General features: G+C 49.2%; 1 protein-coding gene across 4 annotated transcripts in view; it reads left to right on the top strand.

The window, feature by feature from the left end:
* Positions 1-13,210, top strand: part of MED12 (mediator complex subunit 12) — a 142,608-nt gene that overhangs the window by 33,156 nt on the left and 96,242 nt on the right. For all 4 annotated transcript variants that reach the window (XM_077284995.1, XM_077284994.1, XM_077284993.1 and 1 more), the window contains exons 14-19: positions 7,016-7,096; positions 7,330-7,494; positions 7,572-7,716; positions 7,803-7,921; positions 10,055-10,198; positions 10,296-10,459. In XM_077284995.1, coding sequence (XP_077141110.1) covers positions 7,016-7,096; positions 7,330-7,494; positions 7,572-7,716; positions 7,803-7,921; positions 10,055-10,198; positions 10,296-10,459 — 818 coding nt within the window. The remainder of the gene's footprint in view (positions 1-7,015; positions 7,097-7,329; positions 7,495-7,571; positions 7,717-7,802; positions 7,922-10,054; positions 10,199-10,295; positions 10,460-13,210) is intronic.

Raw genomic sequence — 13,210 nt, 5'->3', positions numbered from 1 at the left:
CTTTTCTCCCTATCAAGGGGCCTCCTCCCCCTACCCGGTGCACTCCTCTGGCGGCACAGTCAATGGAAGGGCGCCTACTCCCACCAGACGCAGACTAGGACCTTCGTTTACCGGCCCTGCCACCGCCGGTGCCGAGACTGCACATAATTCCATGTCCTTTGTTAATTTAGTCCCCAACTTTGGGGCCCCCACTTTCTGACACTGTCAGACGTGGCCAATTTTCATACCGGACTAGGACCTTCTTTAATGCCAATTTCCGGTCCTGTCATTGTCGGTGTGGAGGCTTCGCATAATTATATGCACCCGTTAATTTAGCCCCCCGGCGTCGGGGTCTTTTCCCCGGACTCTGTGTAGCCGCGGTTGCCTTCCGCTTAGCCACACCCTCTTATGGGACTCTCTGCTCATTAGAGCACACCGTACGCTGAGGCGCTGTCTCCTGGCCTAATGAGTGTTTTTTCTCTATCCCTCTCTCCCGATACACGAAACCCCCCCCCCCCCCACAGGGGGGACATAGTGTATCTCTGCCTGCAGGTTGAGTGAAGTTTCGAAACCGTATCAAGAATCGTGCAGCCACCATCACCTTCCGAAGGGCACAAAAGGCGTCCATCATTAACCTACTGGTTCTGGGGACACTGCAGCCTGAACATTGACAGCCGTCTCTGTTATCAGGTAGGACCAGCTCAGACTGGTTATTTTCTCTCTTCACAAGGGCTTAGCTCTCCCAGCTGTAGCCCTAGCCTATTACTTATGCCCAATCTCAGGGAGGCCCATTCCTGTCCCTATAATCCGCGATGCTTGTGCCTTCCGTACAAGAGCAGTGGCATTCAGAGAAACCCTCTGACTCCCGGGATGAGAGCACACCCCTCCTTCCGGAGTGGGCTGTTGCCAGGTCACAGTCGGTCTCAGATCTGACCAAACTCACAGTCCCTGGTCCAGGTCCTGGAGCGTCCTACACGTTTGTCTTCTGCCACCAGTGCTCCGAACACCTCTCACGGAGATTCACACGCACCTGGCCGCGACCTTCACAGGGACAGATCGCGTACAAAGCAAAGGAAGCTGCGGGTCCCTCTACTTTCTCCTGGATGCATTCCTCATCCCATGCCCCTCCTCAGAGGTGGTTTTTGGGTCGGATATGGATTCCCAGTCTGAGTCTGAGTCCGATACGGATCCGACCTGAACACGATGCAAGATATGCTCAATAACCTCATCTTGGCAAAATACCAAATTTTCTTTTACCCCCATGACGGCACCACGGAGAGAGGCATTCCGCCCTCAGGGACAGGAAACCCACAGGTTAAAAAGGCGGGACCTCTCCTCCACCTCAGTTTGGTTTCCTGTCTCTGACGGGGAATCCACAGTTACCTGACGTCGCGGGATATCGGGGACCATCTGGCCGAATTCAGGCAGCGGGGGGGCCCTGCCGCGGTCGTAGATGGAGGTTCTCCCTGAAGGCACAATCCGGGGTCGGCGGGCCTTGTACGAATGTGCAGGGAAGAGGCAGTGAAGAGGACACCAGTCTGCCTCTTTCCTTCAGCAGCAGCAGCTGGTAATAGGTAGCGGCGGCTACCTGGTATGTTAACGCCGGCTTAGGGCCCTAGAAGGAGGACTACCAGCTTGACCTATCTTCCTCTTCAGACTTAACCTTCGGGAGAAGGGTTCTGGAGGCAGTAATCCCACCCTAAACTCACATCCTATGAAATTCTCTCCGTGGTGCCGTCATGGGGGTAAGAGAATATCGTAGTTACTCACCGATAACGGTATTTCTCTGATCCCATGACGGCACCCGTATATTCCCTCCCTTCACATATGGGTGTGCACACTACTAGTAAGCCATTAATGCTTAGCCACGCGGTGCGAAAAAAAAATAATTTTTTAATAATAATATAATGATGATAAACGATGACTTGAAAGACTTTCTGTGTGTGTAAATAACTACTTAAGTTACAGCTGAAGTCCTGTCAAGGCTCTATAAAACAAACTGAGGTGGAGGAGAGGTCCCGCCTTTTTAACCTGTGGGTTTCCTGTCCCTGAGGGCGGATCCCTCTCTCTGTGGTGCCGTCATGGGATCAGAGAAATACCGTTATCGGTGAGTAACTACGATATTTGAACCTACAGGAGGATGAGGCTCCTGCTCACGAGCACTCTGTTACTTTCAAATGGGTAAAAATGTTTTTCCCGGAATTTTCCCTGATCACAGGGAACTTGTCATGACTATGTCTAAACCCTGGGAACACTCTGAAAAGCGCCTCCCAGGTAGGAGGAAGCTACACATCCTCTACCCCTTTAGACCAGGCCTTCTTGATAAATGGCCTAAGAATCCCTAAGGTGGATCCGCCGGCTTCTCGCCTGTCTTTCTAGACAGCCTTGTCTCTACTGATCAGTGCATCCCTTAGGGTACCGTCACACATTGAAATTTTCATCGCTGCGACGGCACGATTCGTGACGTCGCAGCGTCGTATAAGCATCGCTCCAGCGTCGTAGACTGCGGTCACACGTTGCAATCACGGCGCTGGAGCGATGCCGAAGTCCCCGGGTAACCAGGGTAAACATCGGGTAACTAAGCGCAGGGCCGCGCTTAGTAACCCGATGTTTACCCTGGTTACCAGCGTAAACGTAAAAAAACAAACCGTACATACTCACCCGTCGGTGTCCTTCAGGTCCCTTGCCGTCTGCTTCCTGCTCTGAGTGCAGCCGTACAGTGAGAGCAGATCGCAGCACCGCTGCGCTCTGCTCTCACTTTCCGGCCGGCACTCAGAGCAGGAAGCAGACGGCAAGGGACCTGAAGGACACCGACGGGTGATTATGTACGGTTTGTTTTTTTACGTTTACGCTGGTAACCAGGGTAAACATCGGGTTACTAAGCGCGGCCCTCGCTTAGTTACCCGATGTTTACCCTGGTTACAAGCGAAGACATCGCTGGATCGCTGTCACACACAACGATCCAGCGATGTCAGCGGGTGATCAAGCGACGAAAGAAAGTTCCAAACGATCTGCTACGACGTACGATTCTCAGCAGGGTGTCTGATCGCAGTAGCGTGTCAGAAACTGCGATATCGTAACGATATCGCTAGAACGTCACGAATCGTAACGTCGTAGCGATGGAAATTTCAATGTGTGACGGTACCCTTAAGGATTCTACAGATAGACAGATTGAATCCTTGGTTAAGTCAGCCGTTGAGGCAGCTGGCGCCTCTCTGTCCCACATTTGCCTACACCTGGGTGTCAAGATCCATGTCTGTCGGGGCAAGAATACTTAGTTAAGGTATTCTAGCGGCCGCTCCTCCGGATGGGAGGCCAGATCTGGCTGATCAGATTGCCCATGCCAGCAAATATCTCGTGACCGCTCCCCTTTTGATGCGGCTGGTTGTCCCGTCACGACTACCTGCAGCATCGTTGCCATACGCCGCATTCTCTGGCCTCACTGGTTTTGCCTTCCAAGTCTCTAGATCTTTTGGATCCAAGCTGGATCAATAGTTTCGAATGCCACCGGCGGGGGAAAAACACCTCGCTTTTCCGGTCCAAGCCTAATGTCCTTTTAATAGGAAAAGGTTGCTTCAACCTCAAAAGAGGTAGCGACTTCCGGCTACAATATACCGTTCTTCTCCCCCAGGAAGAAGTTTCCTTTTGTTTTTTCGCCCGTCAAGACATACGTCGCAGGCCCCAGCAGTTCTTCAGGCAGTCTTTACCTGCCATTCACAGGAGTGATCGTACCCGTCCCCAGGAACGTACTGTTCTCGGGGTTCTATTCTATTCTTTCTTAGTCACGAAGAAAGGCGGAACGCTCTTCGGTTTTTAGTCCTCGAGCGGTTTACCGGTCACGTTCGGTACTGTCTTTTCAGGACGATGTCACTAAGTTCGGTAATCACTTTCATGGACTCGAGAGAATTTTCCTCACATTCTTATTTGTGTTTAGCTTCAGAGGCTCCTATGATGTGCGATCCAGGAGGGTCCTTATCAGTTCACGGCCCTCTCCTTCATCCTAGCCTCTGCTCCTAGACTATTTACGTCATGGCAGCGGTCAGGGTCAGTCTTCTATCCAAGGGAGTTTTCATATTTCCCTACTTAAACGATCTTCTGATCAATGAGCCGTCCCGCTGAGACTGCAACCAGAGTCTTCAGTTTACTCTACATATCAGGGTCCATCTCAGCTAGATTATAAACAGAAAAGTCCTCCCTCACCTTTGCTTAGCACTTGGTGTTTCTAGGTATGGGTTCGACTTGACCCAAGCCCGTCTCTTCCTTCCAAAGGAGAAGGTTTTTCATCCCTCTGCCAGGGATTTCTGTACTCTAAAGCGATCAGCTTCTCTTCCCCTATGGTCCTGCATAGGAGTTCTAGGGGAAATGGATTGTCGCCTCGGAAACCGTTCCTTTTGCCTAGTTCCATGCCCGCCCCCTTCAGCGGGCTCTCTGGTCGTTTCCACGGACAATCCTGTGCTTCTTCCTCTCAGAGTGAGGCAGTCCCTCATCTGGTAATGCCATCGGCATCAGTCCTATAAAGGAAGTTCCTCTTTCCTCTCTAGTGGCAGGTTTTCACCAACAACGCCAGTCTCTTCTTTTGCGGAGCCCCTTTTTCTTCGTCATACAGCGCAGGTCCACTGGAACGCCCAAGAGACAACGCCACAGCCGAGGTTTACATAAACCGTTAAGGCGGTACTCTCATCAAACAAGTGAAGTCAGAGTTAACAAGAATTCTGCGAGAGGCAGAGCTTAATTTTTCCGTCATATCAACCGTGCACATTCCGAGGGTTGGAAACTGGGCAATCGATTTTCTGAGCCATCTGGGTCTCGCTTCGGGCAGCCAATGGCTCAGCCCCTCTGTCTTCCATATATGCTGAAATAGGGGTCTCCGCATGTTGTCCTCGTGGCGCCTCGTGGCGTCTTGGATAAACCACAAGGTTCCTTGGTTCGTAGCCAGATCCCGGGACTGCTAGCCACCTGTTGTGCTGCTCTAGTAATATTGTGGTCACAATTCCATCTGCTCTCTCCTTTTCCGTCTCTTCCCTCGGCCCGAGAGTTGTGAAAAGGATAAAGGAAGAAGGGATCCCTATATTCCTGTTATCTTCGGATTGGCCAAGAAAGGCCCCGTGAATATGTTCATAGACGCCCCTTGGAAGCTTCCAGGCCGTCCAGATCCTTTCTCTCAATGTTCCCTCTTCCACCAGAGTCCATAGTCTCTGTCTTTCACAGCATGGCCGTTGAGGCCATAGTCTTGGGGGAGGCTGGTTTTTCCCCTTCTGGTCATTCAGACAATGATTTGGACCGGGAAACCAGCATCCTTGCGTATCTACTACAAATACTGAAAGGCCTTCTTTTGGTGGAGTATGGACAAGGGTCTGGTCCCTATGTCCGTTTTCCTTTCATTCTTGGTTTTCTTCAAGGAGTCGCCCACCTGGCTCCTCCTTATTGTCCTCCGATAAATCCATGGGATTTTAATCTGGTCTTAGGCGCGCCGCAGCGCGCCCCTGTTTTTAGCCCATTCAACACATGACATTTTTTCTCCTGTCTTAGACAGTTGTCTTCTTTGCTCAATTATGTCCATCAGGAGAGTTTCCAAGTTAGCGGCATTGTCCTGCCTTTCCCCGCTCCTGATCCTATATCAGGACAAGGTGGTTTTCGGGCCTGGCCCTTCCATTGTTCCCGAGGTGGTCTTTTCCTTTCTCATTAACAAAGTCATTGTCCTTCCTTCTGTGTCTCTCCAGTCCATCCCCTGGAGAAGTCCCTCTACAAGCTGGATTCCGTCACAGCTCTCCGAGTCTACCTTTCAAGGACTGCTCCCTTTCGTCAATCTGATTCCCCTGCTCATCATCTCTGAAGGTTGCCTTAAAGGGCTCCTAGCTTCTAGTTTCTCTATTGCCGTGAGGCATTCCGTGTTCAGGACAAACAGCCTCTTCCGACGGTGCAGGCTCCTCCGGGGGTGAAGGCTCACTTCGCCCTGCGGTGGGGGCCTCCTAGGCTGTTTGTTACCAGGATTTGGCTTTCCAGACTGTAAGGCTGCAACCTGGTCATCTTTGCCCTCTTTTGTTAGTCTTTACAGTGTTCATACCATGCCTCGTCTGATGCAGGCCTGGGAAGGCAGGTGCTGGTTTTGCGCCGACCGACCTGAGCCCATTTATTCCTTGAATCTTCCTGTTTCCCACCCTAGGGACTGCTTTGGGACGTCCCATGGTTACCTGTGTCCCCCAATGAAGCGATAAAGAAAGAGGGATTTTTGGTACTTACTGTAAAATCTTTCTTGGAGCCTTCATTGGGGGACACAGCACCCTCCCTAACTGTTTGTACCAGTAATGTACCTTCGTTGTTGCATTGGCACATATGTGGTACCATTATTTGGTATGTTGTACCATTATTTGATCTATGTGTCTTCAGGTTGGATTGGTACAGTACATATGTTGTACCATTATTTGGTCTATGTGCCTCCGTTGTTGGATTGGTACATATGTTGAGTTTTGGTTGCTTCTCCTACTGCTTTAACACTAACTGAGGTACTTCCTCTGTCAGTGGGTGTATACTGCAGAGGAGGAGCTAATTTCCTTTTTTTGCATAGTGTCAGCCTCCTAGCGACAGCAGCATATGCCCATGGTTACCTGTGTCCCCCAATGAAGGCTCCAAGAAAGAGATTTTACGGTGAGTACCAAACATCCCTCTTTTTTGTTTACTGCTCAATAACCTTTTTAATCTACCCGCGACCAACTTGGAGTATTTTAATCGCATCTAATAAATGTGAAGTTTTACTCACCCGGGATTTTCTTTGTTTGCTGCTCGTTCACCTGAGGTGTTGCTCTAGTGTGGTGTGTTAGCCTGTCTATTTAAAGTGTCACACAGACCACTGTGCAAATTGGCAGCATTTTAGACCTCCCATACATTTTAATATAAAAAGTGATTACTTCTTTATTACATATGTAAAATCATCAAACCACTGCTGATTTGCTTTCCTGAATGCAGAGTCTGTGGATGTTGTTCTTCTCTAATTTCAGTCTATGACCTCAATATAACTCCTGCAACATCTATATTTTAGGACACAGCGCTTTCGGAAACAATGGACATTGACCACAGTTCAGGTGCTTTATTTGATGATATGGAGAAAAATGATTTCCAAGTAAGTTTGATGTGTTCCTTTCCACTCACCCACCTATCCTCCCTGGATGTTACTTGTTGATGTCTGTGGGGTGATCTGTGTGTGTTAGGGGTGCCCAAGTGTCCCGGATGTATGCTGCCTGGCTACTGATTATCACCCCTCACATCCCCATGTGCATTACTAGTTTTTCTTAAAATAAATGCTGCATAAAGGTTTACAGGAATCTTATAAGTTGCTGTTGGATTTCTTTTTAGATGTTCTCACCTGCCATGCGTTGTGAAGGATGTAGCCCAGGCCCTGATGAGGGAGAGAATGACGGCCGTCGGCCAGTGAAGACGTCAAGTGGTGATGGTTTGCTGGCTTCCCTTTATGATCAACCACGTCACATCCAATATGCCACTCATTTCCCTATTCCACAGGTTAGTGGTGACTTAGTTTTTTTTCCTTTTTCTGCTAGGTTTACCTGTGCTTCAGTCTCCAACTTTCTCCCCTCCAGGAAGAATCTTGTAGTCATGAGTGCAATCAGAGGTTAGTCGTTTTGTTTGGAGTGGGCAGGCAAAGAGATGATGCTCGCCATGTAATCAAGAAGATCACCAGAGACATTCTTAAGGTGCTGAACCGGAAAAGCACGGCAGAGACAGGTTAGAACTGCTCAGATAAATCTTTTCAATTCGGTCATGTGAAATGCACAGCCTGATTAATGATGGCATGCAACTTATCCTTCTAGGGTCCAATGAAGGACAACGTAGACGCAGGGTAAAACCCGAAGCATTTCCTACAGCAGAAGAAATTTTCCACCGGTTTCAGCAGCTCTCACACTTTGACCAGCATCAAGTTACAGCTCAGGTAGCCCATTCAGGATAGCAATTGTTGGGGGTGGGGGGGGCGTACAGAATGGCATTGTGTTGGGATTAGTTCCATCATATTGTTGATGCCCTTCTAGCTTTATGTCCATTGCTCTTTTTTACTTGCTTGGATGAGGCAGACATAATACTCTGAGAATGACATTGTGGTGAACTGTGTAAGATCACTACGATATGGTTATTCTGATGAACGCCACCTAAAATCTCAGCGCTGACACGCTTTCCTAGACATTCACTTGTAAAGATATACCTTGTTCATTGATCTGAGTACACTTCTATCTACAGAACTTTTATTTCAGACTCAACACTTATTAACTCCATGCCTCCATCTTGATCTTGCTCAGTTGCTTCTATATTATGTAACAATGTCCACTGGTGTGACATTTCCCAATTTATACATCTCTTTTTCTGGCCTTTCTTTTAGGCACCGTCAATTTTGTAGCACCATATAGTAACAACTTGCCAATTGCATCTACCTGCAAACAGTATCATAAAATTCTCTGGGCTAAGGCCTGTTCCCAAGCTCTAATCTTCTTTTTAATGGGAGTCTATCCAGTGCAATAACACTATTAACCTGCAGATATAGGGTCAATCTGCAGATTAGTAGTGTGATGGAGTTGCCCGGCTGCTGTACTGAAAGTGCGGCACCTGGGAGAAAATTCACATTATTTCTCCTGGTAGCATCTGGTTTTCAGTCATTGTGGTGTGCCCAGAGCAATTATAGTCACCATTCACAGCACGGCTGTAAGCATGTGTCAGCACCCATTTACAGCTGACTCTTTACTGATGCACTGAAGATTCAGCTGTCAGTCTTGGGGTGTGCTTAGAGCTGCCGCTCCCAGTGCTGTAACCGGTGATTGTAGGAGCCGGCTGTCAGTACCGAGTGTTCTTTCAGCTGCCGCTCCCAGTTCTGTGAGCGATGATTATAATTGCTCTGGCCACACCTCAATGACTGACAGCCGGCAGCTTTCGGGAGAAATTGTTAATTTTCTCTTAAGTACTGCACTTTCAGTCCTGTAACCGGGCACATAATGTGAAGATTAACACTACATTTGTTGGTTGATGGCATTTTCTGACCTGACTGGTTCCCTTTTTAAGTTGAGATATAATTACCATAAATACTCCTGTGTAAGCCGAGTTTTTCAACACCTTTTTTTTTTTGTGCTGAAAACGCCCTCCTCGGCATATACACGAGTCATTGTCTCAGAAGACGGCGGGGAGGAGGAGCAGCGGGTCACAGGAGACGGTAGCCGGCGGCTGCGGCTAAAGCATGTACCCGCTGCTAAAGAGAAATGAATATTCACTGCACTTGCAATGAATATTCATTTCTCTTACAGCACATAGTTACAGCCGCAGTCGCCGGCTTCCAGCAGCGTGCAGGGCTATCACGGGTGCCTGCTCATTAAGGTAATGAATATTCACCTCTCTCCACTCCCATAGGTGTGGAGAGAGGTGAATATTCATTCGCTTAATGATCGGGGACACGTGATCGCTTGGCCACATGAGCTGCTGACACCGGAACAAGGTGCGCGAGAGCGCGCAGGGAAGGTAAGTAGGATGTGTGTGTGTGTGTGTGTGTGTGTTTTTTTTTTTTTTCTCCTATGCCTTTCTCATGGGGGACCACGCATGCAAGGATGGGGATAAGGAGCCATGCTTGCAAGGATGGGGATAAGGAGCCATGCTTGCAAGGATGGGGATAAGAAGCCATGCAGACAAGGAGGGGAGAGAGGAGCCATGCAGACAAGGATGGGAATGAGGAGCCACACGGACAAGGATGAGGATGAGGAGCCACGCAGACAAGGATGGGCATGAGAGGACATTGCATACCCGGTTTATGCTCGAGTCAATAAGCTTTCCCAGTTTTTTGGTTCGAAACTAGGTGCCTTGGCTTATACTTGGGTCTGCTTATACACGAGTATATATGGTACATAAAATAATCTGCAACATCCATGTTTATGGAGACTTTGATGCTGATTTGACCTTTTTCATTGCATAACGCGAAATCCACTGACATATAGAGCATGCTACAGATTTTTATTTTTGGTTTCCTACGAATGTTAGAATGTATGCAATGTATTTGTATTTTGTGGATAACTAACTCCTCTTTGGATTGCAGGTTTCTCGAAATGTACTTGAACAAATTACAAGCTTTGCTTTGGGATTATCTTATCACCTTCCTCTGGTGCAACATGTCCAGTTCATCTTTGACTTGATGGAATATTCTCTTAATATTAGCGGTCTAATTGACTTTGCTATTCAGGTTTGCATTATACTTTTTAAGCTTTTTTTTTTTTCATTAATTTTTGCTTTTTCGCATTTATTTAGCTCTGTCTACTTTTTCCTTTTCATCCTTGCAGTTACTGAATGAGCTGAGCGTTGTTGAAGCAGAGCTCCTTCTAAAGTCTTCTGACCTTGTTGGTAGTTATACCATGGGACTATGTTTGTGCATTGTGGCTGTCCTGAGACATTATAACACCTGCCTGATTCTCAACCAGGAGCAGACCGCACAGGTGTTCGAAGGGTGAGAGCTATGCAGGAAAAGTGAATAATGAAATAAGTCTATTCCATGTTCTAAATTATTATGCAAATTGGATTTATCATTAAGATGCAATTTTTTTTTTCAAATTCATGGATGGTCTTGTGTCTTAAAGAAAAACTACTTAAGAGGGACGTTCCAAATTATTAAGCAGCCACAGGTTTCAAGTAATATGGGAAAGAAAAATTATCTCTTTGCTGCCGAAAAGCATTAAATAGTAAATGCCTTGAACAAGATACCAAAACATTTAGATATTTCAAGAAAACATAAGTTTGATCATCGTACTGTGAAGAGATTTGTGGCTAATGCAGATCATAGATGGGTTAGTGCAGATAAAAGCATAATGAGGAAGGTTTTTGCCAGACAAATTCATAGGATTAAGAAAGAAGCTGCTAAAATACTATTAATAAGCAGCAAACTGGTATTTGAAGCTGCTGGTGCCTCTGGAGTCCTTCAAACCTCAAGGAGGTGTAGGTTCCTCCAGAGGCTTACAGTTGTGCATAAACCTACTTTCTCCTACGCCTCATTGGGGGACACAGGACCATGGGTGTTATGCTGCTGCCACTAGGACACTAAGTAATACAGAAAGAATAGCTCCTCCCCAGCAGTATACACCCTCCTGCTGGCTCCAAGTGAACCAGTTGCTTAGTGTCTGTAGGAGGCACTTGGGTCTGCTTTCAGACCCCACCGTTTTTATTTTAGTTTTTTACTTTTTATTCTATTTTTCTCTATCGCCTCTCATTGGGGGACACAGGAACCATGGGTGTATGCTGCTGCCACTAGGAGGCTGACACTATGCACAAAAAAGTTAGCTCCTCCTCTGCAGTGTACACCCCACCGACTGTCATTATGCACTTCAGTTTAGCTTAGTGTCAGTAGGAGGTGGACACGGGTCTTTCATTAGACCCTTATCTACCTCAATGTGCGTCGGTTTTTCTTACAGGTTTTCTGGAGGGATACAGGGTGAACAGTCACACCTGTAATCCCACAAGGCGGACTATGAGTACGGCGTGTACTGCCACCCCGTATCCTCATAGATCCCTCAGCAGGACCACGATCCTAGCACACAAGCGTGCTTAGAAGTCCGGTCCTGCCTCCGTCCCCCACCCACTCGCCCACCAGAGCCTGTCGGTTGTGGAGACAAGGATGGCCATCAGCTCCCTGGACGTCTCATCCCTCATCAGGTTAGTACCGGCGTGGGATGTTTTGAGGTGAGTATTTCCCATCCCAGATCCTCAAAGGGGGGTGCTTTATTTAGGGGGTCTCAGATGCTGGTCGCGTTACATGCGGGCAGCTGCGCGCAGATGTAGGGGCCTTTTTTTCTGGAGCTCGTTTTTCCTTCCCTTCATATGTACTATAGGGAGCCTCCCATCTCTGCAAGCTGCCGTGCCGCATCCGTGGCTGCGGCCTCCGTGCCCCCTGTTCCGGCGCAGCTGCCTTTGCGGACTTCCGCGCCGCTTCTTGCCCCTGTGACCGCGCTATTCCTGCTCTCAGCAGTCACTTTGCCATCGGCACCAGCGCGGCGGTTGCCGTTTCGGGCACCTGCGGCTGCGCTGCTCCGGCCGCTCTAAGCGCTGCCATGCCATTTCTCCAGCGTGGCGGCCTTGCAAGGCTGCCGCGCCGCTTCCTCCCTGCCGTGCACCGTTCCGACGCCGCGGCCCACCTTTCCGACGCCGCGGCCCTTCACTGGCGGTCACCGGTCTCTAATTTAGGCCCCGGCCTCTGCCCGGGCCTACTTCCGGTTCCGGACTCCGCCCCCTTCCCTCTTTCATCGGGCAGGCTTTTCTCCCGCCCAATAATTTCATTGCGGCACTGCCTTTTTCTCCGCCCACCAGCGCCAGCTTGGGACTCCCGCACCACGAGTCCCCTCTCTGTACCGACGTTTGACGCCACATCTCAGCGGTCACCATCCGCAGATCGGTCCAAATTGCGGCAGGAGCCCATACCACCCTCCTGCCTAAAGGACTACTTCTCACCGGAGGCCCATCCCATCAAGCCGGACAGCTTCCTCTGGAATCCGTTTTTCGTCTGTCGTGAGTAGCTCTGCACTGCAGACTGACACTCCCCTCTGCCCCCCTGTCCCCTAACCCTCTGGCATTTTTTTCAGTGACCTTTTCAAAATGTCTACCTCCTAAAGGGGGCCGCTCTCGTCCTCCTGCTTCTTTCTCCAATTCCTCTGCCTTAGTCAAATACTTTGCATGTTCGTCTTGTAACTGCAAACTTCCCTCAGGTCAGTCCTCTCCACTCTGTCAGGCCTGCAGCAACCCGATTGTTCCCACCGCCCAGGATCCCCCGGCTGCTCCGCTCGAGAGCGATACCCCCACCCCAGGCTGGGTTTCCTCTCTGTCACAATCGGTGGCGGATCTAACACGGGTGTATCAAACTCTGGTGTCAGTGCTGGACCGATTACCCTGCAGACTCCCGCAGTAGCCACCGGGTCGCAGGAAGCTCCGTCCGAGCCCTCCATTGCAAGCCACAAAAGGTCCAGACAGGAACGCCGGTCTGAGTCCTCTTCTCGCTCCATCTCATCACACGGTCCTTCCCTGCAGTCGCCTTCCCCCCCGGTCCTCCTCCCATGAGTCAGGCGAGGCATTCTCAGATGCGCCTTCGGAGGACGTTTCGGAGCTGGATTCGAACCAAATCGCTACCATGAGGGATATAACCATATACCAGAATCTCATTGGTGCGATAAATCAAACCTGTGGCATCAAGGAGTCCTCTACGGGACCCGCAGAT

Source organism: Ranitomeya variabilis, chromosome 2 (assembly GCF_051348905.1).
Source record: "Ranitomeya variabilis isolate aRanVar5 chromosome 2, aRanVar5.hap1, whole genome shotgun sequence".
NCBI classification, from domain to species: domain Eukaryota; kingdom Metazoa; phylum Chordata; class Amphibia; order Anura; family Dendrobatidae; genus Ranitomeya; species Ranitomeya variabilis.
This window is presented reverse-complemented; position numbering and strand designations above follow the sequence as displayed.